The sequence below is a fragment of the Suncus etruscus genome, chromosome 6, assembly GCF_024139225.1.
Source record: "Suncus etruscus isolate mSunEtr1 chromosome 6, mSunEtr1.pri.cur, whole genome shotgun sequence".
Classification (NCBI taxonomy): domain Eukaryota; kingdom Metazoa; phylum Chordata; class Mammalia; order Eulipotyphla; family Soricidae; genus Suncus; species Suncus etruscus.
Window position 1 is genome coordinate 118584540 of NC_064853.1, and position 21945 is coordinate 118606484.

The following is a 21945-nucleotide window of genomic DNA, read 5'->3' on the forward strand; positions in this document are numbered from 1 at the left end:
GGGGGCAGGCATGAGGGGGTCTTGTAAAATCTTTCTGGGCTTACACTCAATGCCCAGGATGGTAATGGGTATTTGTTGGACCAGGCCTTGCTGGGGCCCACCCACACTCATGGCTCTTCGGGAACAGGACAGCAAGTTGTTGGACCCTAAACAAGCAACCTTCTGAGGGAACATGATGGGGAAGGAGGGAGATGGCCAGCACCCGGCCCAACTCTGAACTGGTGGCTTTAAAAATTGGCTCTTTTCTCAACTAAAGGGAAGGGAACGGAGGGGAAAAAAATACACCTAAGGTCAGCCTCATTCCTTTGGTCATTTACAAAGCAACCAGAAAAAAATATTAATAAAATAAAGAGGCAAATTCTTCATGAATGGCAGGAAGTCCCATGGACCTCCACTCAGCTGTCTCCTCCCAGGTCCATGGTGTGGGGTACATCCTGGGAGCCGTTGCCTGAAGTCCTTCCACTTCACGGTTCACGAAAAGCCAGAACAAACACGAAGTCCCTATGTGCAACAGTAGTGGGAGTGCCGCAGCTCCTTCAGCCAGAAGGTACTGGAAGGTTCTGAAGGTCTGAGGCGCAGCTGTGGGCAGGAAGGGCTGACGCACTCAGGCTCACCTCTAGCGCGCACAGATGGTGGATGTGGCAGGCAGTTTCCGATCCTTCCTTAGAATGCAGCAGTCTTTTAAAAAAAATATTGTATTATAATAATAATAGGAATTTCTCTCTTTTTTTGGTGTGTGTGCATGGCTGTGTCTGTGTGAGTGGTCTGTGTGTGTGTGTGAGTGGTGTGTGTGTGTCTGTGTGAGTGGTGTGTGTGTGTGTCTGAATGGTGTGTGTGTGTCTGTGAGTGGTATGTGTGTGTGCGCGTGCGCACACGGTACGAGCAGGGATTGGGACAGGAGAGGCAGATAAGCCGTCATTCATCTGTTAGGTCCTGAACGAATAGAACTTCTGTATGGCTGAGTCCCGCCTCCTGAAGCGTGGGAGGATTGGGCGACTCCTCTGTCGGGGTACATGGTAACACCCGGCGGGGGAAGTTGGCTTCGATCTGAAACTTTTCAGGGCTTTCTTTTAAGGAAAATAAGAAGTCGTGAATGACCTGTGGAGAATGGAGACAAAAAGGCAGACCGTGAGGAAGCTGAAGACACCTAAAACAATCAGTCACGACACCCTATGCCCTTAGGCAGGGTGAGGGACATGTGCCCATGGGGACATCTCCCGGGAGGTGATCTCCACTGCCCAATGCCAGTCCTATTCAAATTCGCTCTTTTGGTTTACACTACTCTCATAAGTGAATCTACTTTTTTTTTTGGTTACTGGTTATACATTTTAATAGGATCAACCTAACAAAAGTTATGATCTTTAGACATACATTGTATAATACTAACAACATTAAACATTTAAAGCCGCAGGGGATATTAACCAAATACAAAACTGAGTCCAATACCACTTGCATTTCTATCTATGAAAAGGTAAAAGTACTATAAAACAGTAGATTCACAAATATAGAAAAATGACTAAAGCAAGTCATAGGTAGAAAAATATACCTAAGATAAACACAACTGCTTTCTTCCTATTACAATGAGTTATTTCTGAAGTTCTCAGCTATCAGTCTGATGACGTTAAAAATAAAATCTCTCAAATATCATGGAACTTAAACATGTAATTGTACAGAACACTTTTCTGTCTCTATTCTAGAATTCATTAGGAGAGGTTCTGTGTCATATTAGTTCCCCCAATGTCTATCATAGTACCATGAGTAACGCAGTTAACTGAATAGAGTTTATAAATCAATTCTAATGCCATCTTAATGCCAATTGTTTCAACCATATCTATTCTTTTTTTTTCCTATGTCTTTAAACACTGTGGTTACAAACATGACTATAGCTGGGTTTCAGTCACAAAACAGAACACTCTCCTTCACCAGCGCATCATTCCCACCACCAATGGCCCCCATCTCCCTCCACCCACACCCCCTGCCTGTATTCGAGACGGCATTCTACTTCTCTCATTAACACTGTCATGGTAGTTGTTAGTGTTCTAACTTCACTCATCCCAACTTACGGTGAGCTTCATATTACGAGCCAGTCTTTCCGGCCCTTATCTCTGGGCATTATTACAATAATGTCTTTTATTTTTCTTAAAACCCATATTTTTGGGCCGGGCGGTGGCGCTGGAGGTAAGGTGCCTGCCTTGCCTGCGCTAGCCTAGGACGGACCGCGGTTCGATCCCCCGGCGTCCCATATGGTCCCCCAAGAAGCCAGGAGCAACTTCTGAGCGCATAGCCAGGAGTAACCCCTGAGCGTCACAGGGTGTGGCCCAAAAACCAAAAAAAAAAAAAAAAAACAAAACCATATTTTTTTTTGTTGTTGTTTTGTTTTGTTTTTGGGCCACACCCGGCGTTGCTCGGGGGTTACTCCTGGCTGGCTGCTCAGAAATAGCTCCTGGCAGGCAAGGGGGACCATATGGGACACCGGGATTCGAACCACCGTCATAGTGCATGCAAGGCAAACGACCTACCTCCGTGCTATCTCTCCAGTTCCAAAACCCATAAAGTGAGACTATTTTGCATCTTTCTCTCTCACTCTGACTTATTTCACTAAACATAATAGTTTACATGTCCATCCACGTATAGGAAAATTTCTTGACTTCCTCTCTCCTGACGGCTGCGTAATATTCCACTGTGTGTACGTACCATGACTTCTTTAGCCATTCATCTGTTGAAGGGCATCTTGGTTGTTTCCAGAGTCTGGCTATTGTAAATAGCACTGCAATGAATATAGGTGCGATGAAGAGATTTGGTATTGCATTTTTGTGTTCCTAGAGTATATCCCTAAGAGTGGTATCGCTGGATCATATGGGAGCTCAATTTCCAGTTTTTTGAGGAATCTCCATATTGTTTTCCATAAAGGCTTGACTAGACGGCATTCCCACCAGCAGTGAATGAGCGTTCCTTTCTCCCCACATTCCTGCCAGCACTTATTGTTCTTGTTCTTTGTGGTGTGCCAGTCTCTGTGGCATGAGATGGCACCTCATTGTTTAGATTTGCATCTCCCTTATGTGGAACATTTTTTCATGTGCCTTTTGTATTTCTTCTTTGAGAAATTGTTCATTTCTTCCCATTTTTTTTATGGGGTTAGATGTTTTTTTCTCGTTAAGTTCTATCAGTAACTTGTATATCTTAGTTATTAGTCCCTTGTCTGATGGGTATTGGGTGAATAGTTTCTCCCATTCTGTGGGTGGCTTTTGTATTCTAGGCACTATTTGAGGTGCAGTAGCTTCTCAGCTTCTGAAAATACAGTCCCATCTGTTTAACTTTGTTTCCACTTGTATGGATAGTACTGTTTCCACCTTGAAGAAGCCTTTAGTCTCAATGTCATGGAGTGTTTTACCTATGTGTTGTTCAATATACCTTATGCTTTTGGGTCTGATATCCAGGTCTTTAATCTATTTGATTTGATCTTTGTGCATGGTGTTAGATGGAGGTCTGAGTTCGTTTTGCAAGCTGCTGACTAGTTGCTCCAATACCACTTGTTGAAGAGGCTTTCCTTGCTTCATTTCGCATTTCTTGCTCCTTTATCGAAGATTAATTGATTGTATATCTGGGGCACATTCTCTGAATACTCAAGTCTATTCCACTGATCTGAGGGTCTGTCTTTAGTCTAGTACTATGATTTTTTAATGTCTTTAGCTTTGTAACACAATTTAAGGTTTGGGAAAGTGATGCCTCTCATACTCCTTCTCCCAAGGGTTGCTCTAGCTATTCATGGGTGTCTATTGTTCCAAATGAATTTTAGGAGTGTTTGATCCACTTCTTTGAAGAATGTCAAGGGTTATCCTTAGAGGGATTGCACTTAATCTGTGCAATGCTTTGGGGTATAGTTTAATTATTTTAATTTTTTTTTGGTTTTTCGGCCCACACCCATTTGATGCTCAGGGGTTACTCCTAGCTAAGCGCTCAGAAATTGCCCCTGGGGCCCGGAGAGATAGCACAGCAGTGTTTGCCTTGCAAGCAGCCGATCCAGGACCAAAGGTGGTTGGTTCCAATCCCGGTGTCCCATATGGTTCCCCCGTGCCTGCCAGGAGCTATTTCTGAGCAGACAGCCAGGAGTAACCCCTGAGCACCGCCGGGTGTGGCCCAAAAACAAACAAACAAAAAAATTTGGGACGCCGGGGATCAACCATGGTCCTTCCTTGGCTAGCACTTGCAAGGCAGACACCTTACCTCTGGCGCCACCTTGCCAGCCCCTTTACTTATTATATTTTTTTTTTTTTTTTGGTTTTTGGGCCACACCCTGTGACGCTCAGGGGTTACTCCTGGCTATGCGCTCAGAAGTTGCTCCTGGCTTCTTGGGGGACCATATGGGACGCCGGGGGATCGAACCGCGGTCCGTCCTAGGCTAGCGCAGGCAAGGCAGGCACCTTACCTCCAGCGCCACCACCCGGCCCCCTTATTATTATATTTTATTTATTTTTGTTTTTTTGGCCACACCCATTTGATGCTCAGGGGTTACTCCTGGATAAATGCTCAGAAATCGCCCCTGGCTTGGGGGAACCATATGGGACGCCGGGGTATCAAATCGCGGTCCTTCCTTGGCTAGCGCTTGCAAGGCAGACACCTTACCTCTAGCGCCACCTCTCCGGCCCCTATTATTATATTTTAATTTAATGATGTTAATCCTGCCAACCCATGAGCAGGTTATGTGTTTCCATTTCCTTGTGTCCTTTCTTATTTCTTGAAACATGGTTTTGTAGTTTTCTTTGCATAGGTCCTTCACATCTTTAGTTGACTCCAAGATATTTGAGTTTGTGTGACACTAATGTGAATGGGGCTGTTTTGTTAATGTCCATTTCTTCTCTATCATTATTGGGGAATAAGAAAGCTATTGATTTTTGCATGTTAATTTTGTAGCCTGCCACTTTGCTATATGAATTATTGTTTCTAGAAGCACTGTGGTAGTGTCTTTAGGGTTTGCTTAATATAGAATCATGTCATCTGCAAACAGTGGAAGCTTGACTTCTTCCTTTCCTATCTGGATTCCCTTGATATCTTTTTCTTGCAAAATTGCTATGGCAAGAACTTCCAATGCTATATTGAATAGGAGTGGTAAAAAAGGGTAGCCTTGGGCCCAGAGAGATAGCAGAGCGGCATTTGCCTTGCAAGCAGCCGATCCAGGACCAAAGGTGGTTGGTTCCAATCCCGGTGTCCCATATGGTCCCCCGTGCCTGCCAGGAGCTATTTCTGAGCAGACAGCCAGGAGTAACCCCTGAGCACCGCCGGGTGTGGCCCCCCCAAAAAAAAAACCAAAAAAAAAAAAAAAAAAGGGTAGCCTTGTCTTGTACCAAATCTTAGAGGAAAGGCTTTTTAATTTATCACTATTGAGAATGATATTTGCCATTGGCTTGTGATAGATGGCCTTGACTATATTGAGAAAAGTACCTTCCATTCCCATTTTTTTGTTGTTGTTGTTTTTTGGGTCACACCCAGCGGAAGGGCATTTTACCTTGCATGCGCCTGACCCAGGACCAACAGTGGTTCGAATCCCGGCATCCCATATGGTCTCCTGTGTTTGCCAGGAGCAATTTCTGATCGCAGAGCCAAAAACCAAAAAAACTTAAAAAAAAAAAATTGCTCCTGGCAGGCACAGAGACCATATGGGATACCGGGATTCGAACCACCATCCTTCCTGGATTGGATGAGTGCAAGGCAAATACCCTACCACTCTCAGGCCCCACTTCATTCCCATCTTGATGAGGTTTTTATCAAGAATGAGTGCTGAACCTTATCGTAAGCTTTCTCTGCATTTATTGATACAATATGGTTTTTCTTTTTGTTGATATAGTGTATTATGATTATTGATTGATTTACATATGTTAAACCAACCATGTATTCCTAGAATGAATCCTACTTGGTCGTGATTTATGACCAAAGTACCTTCCATTCCTTTTTTTGGGGGGGGGGTGGTTTGGGCTACATCCAGTGACACTCAGGGGTTACTCCTGGCTATGCAATCAGAAATTGCTCCTAGCTTGGGGGACCATATGGAATGCCAGAATTTGAACCACCATCTATCCTGGATCGGCTGTATGCAAGACAAACACCCAGCTGCTTTGCTATAGCTCTGGCCCAAGGTGTATGACCTTCTTGATGATTCTCTTTGAGTTTTATTGAGGATCTTTGAATCTGCATTCACCGGGATATTAGTCTGTAGTTTTCTTTTCTTGCAACATCTCTGTCTGGTTTTAGTATCAGGGTGATGTTAGCTTCATAAAAAAACTATTTGGGAGTATTTCTGATTTTTCAATTTCACAAAAGAGCCTGAAAAGGATTGGGAGTAGTTCCTCTAGAAAGGTTTAAAAGAGTTCATTAGTGAATCCATCTGGGCCTGGGCTTTTTTTTTTTTTTTTTTGGGGGGGGGGGGAAGACTTTTGATTACGCTTTTAATTTCCTCAGTAGTGATGGGTCTATTTAGATTCACTAGATCATCCTGGTTTAACTGTGGAAGATTGTAGGAGTCCAAGAATTCATCCATTTCTTCCAGGTTCTCTCTCATGTTTTCGTGGCACAGAGTTTCTCAAAGTAGTCTCTGATTACCTTTTGAATCTCAGCGGTATTTGTAGTGATACCTCACCCTTTCATTTTCTTTTTTCTTTTTTTTTTTTTTTTGTTTTTGGGCCACACCTGGTGTTGCTCAGGGGTTACTCCTGGCTGTCTGCTCAGAAATAGCTCCTGGCAGGCACGGGGACCATATGGGACACTGGGATTCGAACCAACCACCTTTGGTCCTGGATCGGCTGCTTGCAAGGCAAACGCTGCTGTGCTATCTCTCCGGGCCCACCCTTTTCATTTTTAATCAGGTTTATTACGTCTTCTCTTCTCCTCTCCTCTCCCTCTCCCTCTCCTCTCCCTCTCCCCTCCTCTCCCCTCCCCTCCCCTCCCATCTCTCTCTCCCTCCCTCCCCCCTTTGCTAGTGGTTTATCAATCTTTTTATTTTTTCAAAGAACCAACTTTTGCTTTGATCTTCATCTTTTTTCATTTATTTCTGCTCTAAGCTTTATTATTTCCTTCTATTTTTGGCTCCTTATGTTGATCAATTTCTGATTTTACTCCTGGCTTCATTTTCTAATTTTACTCCAGGTTCCGTGCTCAGAAATCGCTCCTGGCAGGCACGGGGAACCATAAGGGATGCCAGGATTCGAGCCACCAGTCCTGAATTGGCTACATGCAAGGCAAACGCCCTACCACTGTGCTATCTCTCTGGCCCCAGTTTCTAATTTTAAAAGCTGTGTCATTAAACTATTTATGTAGGCCCCTTCTTCCTTTCTGATATGTGCTTGCAAAGAAATAAATTTTCCGGGCCGGGTAGGTGGCGCTGGAGGTAAGGTGTCTGCCTTGCAAGCGCTAGCCAAGGAAGGACCGCGGTTCGATCCCCCGGCGTCCCATATGGTCCCCCCAAGCCAGGGGCGATTTCTGAGCGCTTAGCCAGGAGTAACCCCTGAGCGTCAAACGGGTGTGGCCCAAAAACCAAAAAAAAAAAAAAAAAAAAAAAAGAAATAAATTTTCCTCTTAGTACTGCTTTTGCTGTGTCCAATAAATTCTGATAGTTTGTGTCTTCATTGTCATTTGTTTCCAGAAATGTTCTAATTTTCTCTTTTATTTCATCTCTGACCCACTGGCTGTTCAGCAGTGTACTGTTTAATTTCTAGGTGTTAAAAGTTTTTCTTCTGTGACCCTTTATAGTTCACTTCTTTTTTTGTTGTTGTGGTTTTTTTTTTTTGGGGGGGGGAGATCACACCTGACAGTGCTCAGGAGTTTCTCCAGGCTCTACACTCACAGGCAGGCTTGGGGGACCATATGGGATGCTGGGATTTTAACCACCATCCTTCTGCATGCAAGGTAAACACACCACCTCCATGCTATCTCTCCAGCCTCCTGTAGTTCACTTATAATTTTAGTACCTTGTGATCTGAGAAGGTAGTCTGAACAATTTCTATCCTCTTGATTTTATGGAGATAAGTTTTAGGGGCCAGCATGTGATTTTGGAAAATGACCCATGCGCACTGGAGAATGTGTATCCAGCTTTCTGGGGATGGAGTGCCCTATATCTATCTACTAGTCCACTTTCTTTCATTTTTCTTTTCAGAGCTAGTATATTCTTATTGGGTTTCAGGCTGGTGGATCTATCAAGGGGTGACAGGCCAGTGCTGAAGTCTCCCACTATTATTGTGTTGCTATTGATGTCTTCTGTCAGGTTTGTCAACAATCGTATTAAATATTTTCTGGTCCCTCATTGGGTGCATATATGTTTAGAAGAGTGATTTCTTTCTGCTGTACATATCCTTTGATTAGTATGAAATGACCATCTTTGTCCCTTATAACTTTTCTGAGTCTAAAGTTTGTGTCATCTGATATTAATATGGCCACTCCAGCTTCTTTATAAGGGAGTTGTTTGCTTGGATGATTTTTCTCCAGCCTTTTATTTTGAATCGATGTTTGTTCTGACTATTTAGATGTGTTTCTTGTAGGCAACAGAACGGTGGCTTCAGCTTTCTGATCCATTTTGCCACTCTGTGTCTCTTAACTGGTGCATTTAGTCCATTGACATTGAGAGAGATAATTATCATCAGATTTAGTGTCATCTTTGTGTAGAAATTTGTTGTGTCTGTTGGTCTATCTTGTCTTAAAGTAGACCTTTCAGTTTTTTTTTTTTTTGGTTTCTGGGTCACACTCAGCAGTACTCAGGGGTTACTCCTGGCTCTATGCTCAGAAATTGCTCCTGGCAAGCTCGGGGGACCATATGGGATGCTGGGTTTCGAATCACCGCCCTTCTGCATGCAAAGCAAATGTTCTACCTCCATGCTATCTCTCTGGCCCCTCAGTTTTTCTTTAAAGACTGGTTTTGAGTCTAAAGTTTCTCAGCTGCTGTTTATCCATGAAGCTATGTATACTTCCTTCAAACCTGAAAGTGAGTCTGGCTAGGTGCAGTATTCTACGTGAAGTATTCATTCTGTTGAGGTTTGTCACTATATCCCACCACTGCTTCTAGCCTTGAGGGTTTCTTGTGACAGGTCTGCTGTAAATCTTAAGGATGCTCCTTTGAATGCAATTTCCCTTTTTTTTTTTTGGGGGGGGGGGGTCACACCCGGCAATGCTCAGGGGTTACTCCTGGCTCTATGTTCAGAAATTGCCCCTGGCAGGCTCAGGGGACCATTTGGGATACCAGGATTCGAACCATCATTCTTCTGCATGAAAGGCAAACGCCCTACCTCCATGCTATCTCTCCGGCCCCCCGCAATATCCCTTTTTTTTTTTTTTTTTTGGTTTTTGGGCCACACCCGGTGACGCTCAGGGGTTACTCCTGGCTATGCGCTCAGAAGTCGCTCCTGGCTTGGGGGACCATATGGGACGCCGGGGGAATCGAACCGCGGTCCGTCCTAGGCTAGCGCAGGCAAGGCAGGCACCTTACCTCCAGCGCCACCGCCCGGCCCCGCAATATCTCTTTTTGATCTTGCTGCTTTCAGTATTCTATCCCTACTTGTGGGATTTGTCACTATAACTAGGATGTGTCTTGAGGTGCTTTACTTCGGGTCTCTTTTAGCTGGTACTCTTTGGGCATGCAGGATTTGGCTGCATGCCATCTTTAGCTGGGAGTTTCTCTGTAATGATGTTCTTTTTTTTGTTTTGGTTTTTGTTTTTGGTTTTTGGGTCATACCCGGCGGTGCTCAGGGGTTACTTCCTGGCTGTCTGCTCAGAAATAGCTCCTGGCAGGCACGGGGGACCATATGGGACACCGGGCTTCGAACCAACCACCTTTGGTCCTGGATCGGCTGCTTGCAAGACAAACACAGCTGTGCTATCTCTCCGGGCCCTGTAATGATGTTCTTGACTACTGATTCTTCCTGGGGATTTTCTTCCTGGGTCTCTGGGACTCCCATGATTCTTAGGTTGTTTCTGTTGAATTTGTCAAGGACTTCTATTTTCATCTGTTCACATTCTTTGAGTATTTTTTTATTGTCTTATCGTTTGTTTTAAGGTTCTTTTCTAATCTCTTCTATGTATGGAGTTGTTCTACATCTCATCTTCCAGCTCGCTGATTCTGTCCTCAGCTGCTGTTACTCTGTTGGAGAGGCTTTCCATTGAGTTTTTAATTTCATCTACTGAGTTTTTCAGTCCTGTCATTTCAGTGCAGAGTTTTCTGATTTCTACCTTTGCGTTCTCTTCTTTTTTTTTTTTTTTTTGGTTTTTGGGTCACACCCGGCAGCGCTCAGGGGTTACTCCTGGCTGTCTGCTCAGAAATAGCTCCTGGCAGGCACAGGGGACCATATGGGACACCGGGATTCGAACCAACCACCTTTGGTCCTGGATCGGCTGCTTGCAAGGCAAACGCCGCTGTGCTATCTCTCCGGGCCCTGCGTTCTCTTCTTGCGTTCTATTCTTTCTTTGAGTTCTATGAGCATCCTCCATATTACTGCTCTAAACTCCTTGTCTGAGAGTTTAACTCTGTGGTTGGTACTTTCTAGGCCATCAGAGCTGACATCTTCATTCTCTGTGCATGCTGTTGTTTCCCCATTGACATGCTCGTAACGTGGCTTTTACTGTGTGTCATGGTGGGGTTCATGGGCTAGGAGATGCGTAAGGAATTCCTCCCTGCTTTTCCAATTCCTGGCCGGCGAACCTTGATGAAATTAAGTATAAATTTGCTGGGGTCTTCCTCAGCAGTCTCTCGCAGGGATCAGGAGGCCCTAACTTAGTCTTCTGAAGCAAATTTGTTTCTTTTTATGTTTTTGCTTATTGGGAGAGCAACACCAGGGTTGCTCATGGTGCTCAGGGCTTATTCCTGGCTCTGTGCTCAGGAGAACTTCTGAGATGTTAGGGACTGAACCTGGTCAGTCACTCAGGAGACCCATGGAGATGTTCTCGGGACCCTACGCAGTGCTGGGGAATTAGTCAGAGCTGACCTGCATGCAGACACACACCTTAAACTCCCTCCTCTCTTGGACCCTGCTCTGTCCTTATTTACAATGGGACTCCTGAGGCCTGGGACAGAACTGTGACTTAGCCAGGATGCGACAGGAAAAGCAAAATGCCCTGAGCCCCAGGACCCTCATTCCACCTGGCATGAGAACCCATAGGCTCCACTTCAAAGACATCTTCCTGGGCTCATGTCTGACAAGACAGAGCAAGACATGTCAGCCAAAAAATGGAGTCGGGTCGACCCCATTTCTTTTTTTTGTTGTTGGTTTTTGGGTCACACCCAGCAGTGCTCAGGAGTTACTCCTGGCTCTATGCTCAGAAATCGCTCCTGGCAGGCTCATGGGACCATGTGGGTTACCGGGATTTGAACCATTGATCTCCTGCATGCAAGGCAAATGCCTTACCTCCATGCTATCTCTCCGGCCCCTCGATCCCACTTCTAACCACCACTGGCCCCCACAGTATGCTTGCCTCCAACCTGTGTCCCTGAAATCAGGGCACACACTACGTATGCTTTGTTCTTCAGCCTCCTATTGCCATGCTTGGGATCAAAGCCCAACTTACAGTGGGGTCATGGTCCAGCCTGTGCTGCCACCAACCAAGCCTGCAGTAACTCCAATTGGGCCCGCAGTACCTCAGCACACCTACGGCAATTATGCTTAAGGCAGGCAGCATTCCACACTCCATTGATTTGATGGCCAATGAGTGACCAAGCTGCCTTTTGGCAGCACTGGAGAGCTGGGATGACACTCTCCACGGCATGGCACAGACTGCTAGACATCGATGTTTCTTTATTCTGATCACATGTGCTATCAGCCACCTAAGACATACGGCTATCCTTGGTGCTCTGTGGGAGTGGGCGGTCACACCCGCAGCAATGCAGTATCACATTCTCAGACCCTCACTGGAAACCAGAGCACCACTAGCTGAATATTGCCAGAAGGGTGCCTTGGCCCTCTGAACCCCAACCGCATGGGAAAAAGTTGCCTTCTCTCCTCTCCCCCACTCTCCTGCCACAGACCAAAAGCCAGAGAGCACTGATGAGTGTGGAGGACATAAAGGCAAACTGCCAAGATGGTCTTGCCTGCAGCAACCCCCACCCTGCCAGAAAACCAGGGACCTGTGCTGCCTGAGGCTCAGGGCCACCCCCTTACCGTGAGAGACTGGGTAAAGTGGAACCGTCTTTCCACACGTGAATCATTAGGCAATTTGAAAATAATCTTGACACTTTCAGGGTCATCGGGGGAAGGTTCGGGGGGCAGGCGCTCAGACTTTCGTTCCTTCTCCTCCTGTAAATCCTACAGAGACACAGGGCAGAGATGAGGCTGGCACCGAGTCAAGTCTGACCTGACAGTGTAATGCTGGGTCTGGAATGTGAAGCACCAAAGCACTTCTGGAGTAAGAGTCAGAAAAAGGGTTTTAGAGGTCAATGTGGCTTTGCTCAAGAATTAACCACTAGCTCTGTGTTCAGGAGTCAGTCCAGGCAGGGCTCAGAAACTGAAATGGGGTCAGCTGCATATAAGGCAAACACCACCACCTTAATCCCAGGACTATTTTCTCAGCCCCAGTAACAAGGTTAAGGTGCACCTTGCATGTGGCTGCCCTAGTTCTATTTCCTGTACTAGATCTGTTCTCCAAACTGGCAGGAATGGCCCCCAGCACATGGTGTGACCCAACCATGCCCCCTTCTCACCTCAAAATAAAATAAACCAGCCACAGGTTTACAAACCAAAAAGAGTGCCTTGGTTTGAGAAGTTGACTTTGAAAGTGACAAAACAAGACTTAGGTGGAAGACAGTGAGTGCCACAGGCTGCAGCAGAAACTCAACAAGTGGATGCACCACGGAAGTAACACCCAAACATCAAGTCATGCAGGAGCCCTGAGGGGTAGGGCCCACACCACAGCCCTGCCAGAATGAAAAGTAGGGCCAGTGAGAAAGCAAAGTGGGGAGAGCACTCGAACTGCACCAAGGGGTCCAGCTCTGGCACCCAAGGGTTCCAGAAGCCCTGCTAGGAGTTATTCCTAGCACACAGCTAGAAAGAAGCCCTGAACACCACCAGGTATGGCCCCAAACATCAAGGCCCAAGAAATAAAAATGACTGGGACAAGCACAAGTATGGCACATGCTGCTATAGAGATTTTGGGAGAAGAAATTGGTCTGACTCAGTAATGATGATTGAGGTACATGCAAGTGCTCCATGACCCCATCAGTCACATTTGAGGCAGGAGTGGGGGACGGAGAGATAGCATAGCGATTGGGCGTTTGCCTTGCATGAAGCCAATCCAGGACCGAAGGTGGTTCGAATCCCATATAGTGGTCCCCCGAGCCTGCCAGTAGCGATTTCTCAACACAGAGCGAGTAGTAACTCGAGTGCCGTCGGGACCCAAAAACAAAACAAAACAAAAAAAGTAAGGACTGTGGTCTGTGCGAAGTACCAGCCCATACCCGCCGCCTCTGCTCCTCTGCCAGCTTCTGCTGCTGCATCTCCTCCTCCTTCCGCCTTTTCCGCTCCCGTTCCTCACGCTTCCTCCGCTCCTTCTCCTGGTCAGCCCTCAGTGAGGCCAGATACGCCTCGTCCTGCTGCTGCCTCAGCACTTGGGTCTGGTTCCGCTCCTCCCTGCAGAGTCGGGGCATAGGAAAAAGCATCTTCTTGTTGGGTGCTAGAGAGTAACTCCAGCACCTCCACCCAGGGACGTTTCCTTCCAGAGAATGCCCAAGGTTAAGAAGGGTCTGGACAAGTCTGGTGTGCTAGTACAGAAGGCAAGGCACTTGCTTTCCATGCAGGCATTCTGGGTTCCATTCCTGGCATCCCATATGGTACCCCCAAGTACTGCCAGGAATGATTCCTGCATCCCATATGGTACCCCCAAGTACTGCCAGGAATGATTCCTAAGTGCAGAGTCAGGAGTAATCCTTGAGTATTGCCAGGTGTTCCTCCCTCCCAAGGAAAAGAAGAAAGGAGAGCTCACCCACACTCTGTGAGGAAGGGTCCCTAGCAGATTTGGGGTACGGGGTGAGGAGCCAGAGCAGGGAGGGCTCTCACCTTGTTCACAGCTAGTCTGGACTCAATCCCTGGCAACCCATTTGATTCCAAGCCCCAATAGGAGTGATCCTAAATGCAGAGTCAAGACTAACCAGTGAGCCCCACCTATGTGGCTTCCCTTCCCCTTCCAAAGGAAAACACAGTGCAGAGTAAATACTCATCTCTTTGTTTGGCAGAAAATGGCACAGCAAGCTTTAGCCCATCTGTTTCAATTCAAAATAAAACAATCTTCCTTTCCTTGGTTTGCTCTACAAACCTGTTTCTCCCTTAAACAAGTTTCTCACTTGTTTTCTTGTTTGTTTTATTTCCACTCTGGAGAAGTCTATGTTCTCCCTTGAAAACGTATTTTCTTTCTCTCTTCTCACATCTTTCTGGGGTTTTCTGTTTGCTTGTTTTTTGGATTTTGGGTCATACCCGGCAGCACTCAGGGGCTACTCCTGGCTCCATGCTCAGAAATAGCTCCTGGCAGGCTCAGGGGATCATATGAGATGCCAGGACTCAAACTACCGACCTCCTGTATGTAAGCAAATGCCTTACCTCCATGCTATCTCTCCGGCCCCATCTTTCTGTTTTTTTTTGTTTGTTTGTTTTTGTATCACACCTGGCAGCACTCAGGGGTTACTCCTGGCTCTACGCTCAGAAATTGTTCCTGGCAGGCTTGAGGGACCATATGGGATGCCAGGATTCGAACCACCGTCCTTCTGCATGCAAGGCAAATGCTCTACTTCCATGCTATCTCTCTGGCCTCTCTTCTCACATCTTTCTAAGTAAGTTCTGTTCAATAAAAACTACCTTACTTCACTGAAAAAAAAAAAAAAACCAAAAAACCGAAGAGATAGCATGGAGGTAGGGCATTTACCTTGCATGCAGAAGGCCAGTAGTTCGAATCCCAGCATCCCATATGCTCCGCCGAGCTTGCCAGGGGCGATTTCTGGGAGTAGAGCCAGAAGTAACCCCTGAGCGCTGCCCGTGTGACCCAAAAATAAAACAAAAACAAAAACAAAACCTTTTCCAATTCTAGCAAGCAGTGGTCACCAAATATTACTGCTATAAAACAATCACTGAGGGTCCAAGGCCACAGGATAGCGGAGAGGGCTCTTGCCTTGCAGCTGACCGGGGGATCGAACTGCAGTCTGTCCTAGGCTAGCGCAGCACGCAAGGCAGATGCCTTATGCTCTGTGCCACTGCTCCGGCTCCTAAACTTAAAAAATTTAGGGGCCGGGAAGGTGGCGCTAGAGGTAAGGTAAGCCTTACAAGCGCTAGCTTAGGACGGACCTCGGTTCGATCCCCCGGCGTCCCATATGGTCTCCCCAAGCCAGGGGCGATTTCTGAGCTCATAGCCAGGAGTAACCCCTGAGCGTCAAATGGGTGTGGCCCAAAAACAAACAAACAAAAAAAAAAAACAAAAAACAAAAATTTAAAGGAAAAAAAGCATCAAAGCATCAGGGAACTGGTTCAAGGGGCGGGAGTAGAGGCTCTGCATATGATAACACATGGCTAATAGGCCATACCAGAAGGACCCAGGCCAATGAGCTGGGAATCACCCCCAAATACTGGAGGACATGCCCATGAGAACCACGCTCAGAAATAACCCTGAGTACTACAGGGTATGGTGCCAACTCCTATCCCCAAATCACAAAAAGGCAACTTCTCTGTGCATTTCTGATTCTCAACATTTTTTGTTTTTGGGTTTTTTTTTTCTTTTTTGTTTTTTGGCTACACCCAGCAGTGCTCAGGGGTTACTCAGTGCTCAGAAATAGCTCCTGGCAGGCATGGGGGACCATATGGGACGCCAGGATTCGAACCAACCACCTTAGGTCCTGGGTCGGTTGCTTGCAAGGCAAATGCTGCTGTGCTATCTCTCCGGCCCCAACATTTTTTGTTTTGGGGGTTTAGCCACATCTGGCAGTGCTCAGGGCTTATTCCTGGCCCTGTACTCAGAACTCACTCCTGATATGCTTGGGGGACCATATGGGATTAAACCTGGATTGGCCATGCGTAAGACAAATACCCTCCCTACTATACTACTGCTCGGGCTCCAATTCCCAACTTTTCTGTTTTTTCTTTTCTTTTCTTTTTTTTTTTTTTTTCTTTTGGTTTTTGGGCCACATCCAATGATGCTCAGGGGTTACTCCTGGCTGTCTGCTCAGAAATAGCTCCTGGCAGGCACGGGGGACCATATGGGACACCGGGATTCGAACCAACCATCTTTGGTCCTGGATTGGCTGCCTGCAAGGCAAACGCCGCTGAGCTATCTCTCCGGGCCCCCAACTTTTCTATAGGAACATGCATTCCTTATATAAAGTGAGGAGGAGTGACAAACATTTTTAGTTATTATTTTTGGTCATACCTGGATATGCTCAGGGATTACTCCTGGCTCTATGTTCAGGGAACACTCCTGGTGGAGTTAGGGGAACTCTGGGATATCACGATTGAACACAGGTTGATCATGTGCTAGGCAGCGCCCTTCCTGCTATCCTACTGCTCCAAACCCTCATTTTTTTCAGTTGTAGCTCCTATTACCAGGTTCTATATGACAGACAAACTATCATTAGAAACTTCTCCTGAAACAACATGTGAGGGACTGATGGGGTGAGCATCTAATTAGCATAGGGCATCACCTCTCTCCACTCACCACGTTTAACAGCTTTTACCATGAGCCAGATTGCATTTGGCTTCTCAAGAGGCCTAGCATGGAGCAGCTGCTAGGTTTGGGGGCACCCCACACCTGACCAACTACTGGTTACTCCATCATAGCCAAGCCATCCCCAGTACCTTTCCAGGAGCTCAGACACCAGGTAAGTCTGGTTCGCGTCCATGATGAATGTCAACTGGTTGATGAGGTCGTCCGGCTGGATGAGGCCTTCAAGCCGGCCCACTACAGTCATCCGGCGGTCCTTCAGCATGATCATGGCCAGGAACGGATAGGTGTTCTCCCGTAAGGCCTGGGAGACTGCGGAGTTCGGGAAAGCAGAACCCCATGTCAGGAGGGGGAGAGGAATGAAGGAGCCAGGCGAGGCCGAGATGCGGCTTAGAGAAAGGCAGGTCAGGCACGCCACTTCCCCTCAGTCTCCCAGTCCTGCTGTGCTCAGGGGTTCATTCCTGGCAGGGCTCAGGCAACTGATCAGCTGCTGATCAGACCCAGGACAGCCATGTGCAGTGTCCTACCCCGGGTGCAATCTCTCAAGCCCCTTCCAGCACCGCCGATGCAACGTACCCCGGTAGCCCTCGGGCTTGTTGGTGGAGCATGCCCAGAAGAGCATCCTGGTGTTGATGAGAGAAATGACTTCGGGGGCGCAGAGGGTGTTGCTGGGGGATGGGGTGGAGGGAGAGAGAGGGGCAGGTGAGAAGAACAGGCTCTGACCACCCCCCCACATAGTGATTCAGGGACCGGCAGGCGATGGCGCCACCTACCGGCAGAATTCATCTGAGTCCTGGTGGTCGTCCCCATGGAGATAGACCAGAAGGAAGCGCAACTCCCGCTTGGCGTCGTTGAGAGCCTACGAGAAACAGGAGACTAGACGCCCGCTGACCGTGGCTGGGCCCCAGGCCCGAAGCACTCTGTCGGGCTCAGGGTCCTGACGGCTACAGATGTGACCACGCGATTAGGAACCGAAAGAGAAGCGAGGAGGAAAACAGATTGAGCATGATAGCAACCCAGCTCTGCAGCCCTGTCCTGGCCCCTCCCAGCAAGTTAGGCTCCCAAATTGAAATGTTTGCGTATTATGCGTGGACTTTCACAATACCCAACATCATGGTCGGGCCCTCCGGTGCTGAGGACGCATTTGTGGCCTGGAGTAGTCTTTTCTTTTTTGTTTTTGCTTTTGGGCCATACCCAGCGGTGCTCAGGGGTTACTCCTGGCTCTGTGCTCAGAAATCCCTCCTGGCAAGCTCAGGAACCATATGGGGTACCAGGGATAAAACCTGGGTCTATTCCGGGTCTGTAGAGTGCAAGGCATATGCCCTACTGCTCTAGCTTGGAGGAAGTCTGTCCATTTCCATGCATATTCTAGGTAGGGACTCCCTACTTGCTGAGTAATGTGAGCAGCAAGTGAGGGTTCGCAGGAGAATGGCAGCAAGAAGCAGGAGAAAAGCTGGCTGTTCTTTCTTCCACTGTGGTCTCTGCCCTTGGTGGGCAGAATATGTGTGGGGAGAGGGGTGGAGGAAGGTGGCCAACCTCAACCTTCACCAGGAAGGCTACTATGAGGAGACAAGACAGAACTACCTGGGCTACTAGAGGAAAGAGAATCTGCTCTTAGCAAAAACCAAACAACAACAACAACAAACCCCTCCTCCAACACCCACCAACTAAGAACCTAGGACCAGCAAGATGACAACCGGTGCTTACAAAGGAGGCGGCGGGGCACACAGACATTGCCCGATAGGGTGAGGGCAGTGACCTAGGTGATGGAAAGGACAGGAGATGCATCCTATTAGCAAAGGGGGCAGCAGAACAGGGAACAGAGGCAGGCACAACCCGAGGTTTAGAGGATCGAAGAGGAGCCACCTCGGAGGCTGTGGCCAAGGTGTGGTCTCCCTGAGACCCACAGGGGAGCACAGTGGGCAGCCTGTGGGTGGCTGATACTGACCTGGCTGTAGGTTCCCTGGTAGAAGATAGGATGTGCTCGCCCATATTTCTCTTCAAAAGAGTGCATAAAGGAAACAATGTCCCGAACGGGGTCAGTGACCCGGCTGCGAGGGTCTGGCCGTATAAAGTGCAGAGCGAACCTGGGAAGGTAAGAACAGAGAACGTGTGAAAAGAACTGCAGGCTAAGGGAACCAGGTATTAGGCAGAACTAGAGGGCAGCTATGAGCATCACCCTGGGAGTCTCCTCTGCACCCCCACCCCATCGTCACACTGCATGGGCTCTTCTGTGGGTGGTCTGAGGGCTGAGTCCTGAGATTATATACCTGCTGCCACTCAGCTCAGGGTTCCCAGTAGGGACATGTAGCTAAACCTTGCCTGGGAAGAAGTGGGGCCGAAACATACAGCCCCTCCCAAGGCCAGAGGGAAGGCAGCATCCCTACTCTCGGAATGACAGTGCCTCCAGCAGCAGCAGCTGTGAGCCAAGATTGGGGGTGGGGGGGACCCCAAGTGAGGCAAGAGACAAGCAAAGGCAGGAATCCCTGTTCCCAACAGCATGGAAAGTTCTGGGGGGAAGTAACCAATGGCCATCTCTTCCCGGCTTTTGAGCTCCCAAATCCATGCCACCTAGATCAGGACAGGCAAGCCATACTATGTGCTTCCAAATGACAGGAAAGTTCCACCAGGTGAGTGACAGTGGCAAACAAGCTGGAGTCCCAGTGGCTCCTGTGGGGAGCGATTGCTCCCTGGTCCTGATCCTTCCCCAATGTTTTTTGTTTGTTTGTTTGTTTTTGTTTTGGGGCCACACCCGGCGGTGCTCAGGGGTTACTCAGAAATAGCTCCTGGCAGGCACAGGGGACTATATGGGACACCGGGATTTGAACCAACCACCTTAGGTCCTGGATTGGCTGCTTGCAAGGCAAATACCGCTGTGCTATCTCTCCAGGCCCCATCCCCAATGGTTTCTAACAAGAAGGCAGCATTTAATGTGCTCAAGAACCCTGTGGCTTGACTGGGTTACCAGATGCACACAAGTCAGGTTCCCAGTTTCCCATGGAAAGCTAACACCAGGCCTGCAACGAACAGGCGCTGAATCGTCATCATTTCTCCAAACATGCCACCAAGTGTTATCAAAAACTTGGCTGCCTTCCTCACTTCTATATTCATCGCAGCATTATTTACAATAACCAGACTCTGAAAACAACCAAGATGCCCATCAATAGATGAATGGCTAAAGAAACTGTGGTACATATACACAATGGAATATTATGCAGCCATCAGGAAAGATGAAGTCATGAAATATTCCTATACATGGATGGACTTGGAAACTATTATGCTGAGTGAAATAAGTCAGAGGGGGAGAGAGAGATACACACACAGAATAGTCTCACTTATCTATGGGTTTTAAGAAAAGTAAAAGACAAAAAAAAAAAAAAAAAAAAAAAAAAAGAAAAGTAAAAGACATTATTGTAATAATGAGGGCCGGAAGGACCAGCACATGATATGAAGCTCGTCTCAAGCAAGGGTGAGTGCAGTAGCACACTAACAACTACCATGACAATGTTAATGAGTGAGAGAAATAGAATACCTGTCTTGAATACAGGCAGTGGGTGTAGGTGGAGGGATATGGGGTACATTGGTGGTGGGAATGTTGCACTAGTGAAGGAGGGTGTTCTTTTTGTGACTAAAACCCAACTACAGTCAGGTTTATAATCACTGTTTTAAATAAAGAAAAAAAATTAGGGGCCGGAGAGATAGCATGGAGGTAAGGCGTTTGCCTTTCATGCAGGAGGTCATCGGTTCGAATCCCGGCGTCCCATATGGTCCCCCGTGCCTGCCAGGAACAATTTCTGAGCCTGGAGCCAGGAATAATCCCTGAGCACTGCCGGGTGTGACCCAAAAACCACAAAAAAAAAAAAAAAAAAAAAAAAGGAAAGAAAACCTGGCTGGACATACCCACACAAATGCAAAACCAGTATAAAATATGGGGCGGGTGGCTGGAGTTAGGAAAGGAGACAAAGGCTTTGCTCAATTTTTTCTCATTTGGGTTTTGGGCTATACTTGGCAGTGCTCAGGGACTTACTCCTGGCTCTGTGCTCAAGAATCACCCCTGATGGGGCTCAAGGGAACATTTGGGGTGCTGGGGATTGAGCCTGGATCTGCCAAGGCAAGTCCCCTCCCTGCTTTCCTGTCTTTGGCTCCAGCTTATTTTTCTCTTCTCCTCTTCACCCACCAGTGCTAGAGGCAGGGGAGGGTCTATACCTGCCAGGCCTTACTCTACTGACTGCTAAATCACATCCACCAGGCTTTTTCCAAGATAGGCCCACTCAGTCTCCTTGAAGATTGCAAGGCTTTATGTGCTCATTCCTTTGAATTTCTCGCTTTTGGGCCACACCTGGTTGTGGGTAGGGCTGTACTCCTCATGGGCATGTTTGAGATGCTAGGGACTGAACTATGATCAGCTGCATGCAAGGCAAGCACCTTCCCCACTATATTATGGCTCTGGCCATAGTTATTTGAAACAGAGAAGGACAGAAAACTTATCACTAGTGGGCAACCCATACGAAAGAGAATTGAACTAAAGCAAGGAAGATGATGAGTGTAAAATGGTATGGGAAAATCCCAGAGAACCACAAATAAAAAACTGGAAGTGGTTGTGTTCTACTGTGGCGGGGTCCTCCCCTCCAGCCTCTGCTCTCCCTAAGTGGGTCAGTGCTGCTCTCCCCCACTCCCCCGTGCTATTTCCAATGAAGCACTAATTGTTGTGGATGCAAGGACAAGATCAAACAGCCTCACTCCATCTACGTGCCAGCTACAAATGAGGTCGGATGCCTTCACCTAGACTCCACATGCCAGATGTGTCAGTCCTATAGGGACCCTTATCTGGCCCTTGCCCACTCTGCAGCTTACAGGACTGAGCTCTTGGAATGATCCAAGAAGAAAGCAACACTGAGGGAGAGAGGAAGCAAATGGAAACACACATGCACACATGCATGCTTCCTGTGTGGCCTTCCAGGGTGGCTGAGGAGCAGTGACAGGAGGATGAGAGTGAATGGAGAAACCAAGGACTACATGGGTGAGAGCCCACAAAGAGATGAGGGGCTGGGTGGCCCTGGATGGCAGAGAGTGGATGTCCTCAGGTTTTCTCACAACACTCAGAGATAGTGGTGGTTACAAAGGACAAGAGAATATTGGATTTGCTACTGAACACTATGTTAACAAAATATAGCGGGAGGAAAACCAACAGACCAACTCACTCCCAGAAAAGCTGGGTCCTAAGACCTGAGATCAGGAGTGGTAAGAAACTTGCCTGGTATGTGGCTGACTCAGCTCAATTTCATT

General features: G+C 47.5%; 1 protein-coding gene across 1 annotated transcript in view; it reads right to left on the reverse strand.

The window, feature by feature from the left end:
* Positions 1–291: 291 nt before the first annotated feature.
* The window catches only part of FAF2 (Fas associated factor family member 2), a 475675-nt gene continuing 454021 nt past the window's right edge, over positions 292–21945 (reverse strand). The window contains exons 6-13 of the mRNA XM_049775729.1: positions 18608–18746; positions 17433–17518; positions 17236–17327; positions 16794–16971; positions 13421–13592; positions 12129–12272; positions 876–1098; positions 292–765 (exon numbers count right to left, since the gene is read on the reverse strand). Of these exons, the coding sequence (XP_049631686.1) occupies positions 916–1098; positions 12129–12272; positions 13421–13592; positions 16794–16971; positions 17236–17327; positions 17433–17518; positions 18608–18746 (994 nt within the window). The 3' untranslated portion in view covers positions 292–765; positions 876–915. The remainder of the gene's footprint in view (positions 766–875; positions 1099–12128; positions 12273–13420; positions 13593–16793; positions 16972–17235; positions 17328–17432; positions 17519–18607; positions 18747–21945) is intronic.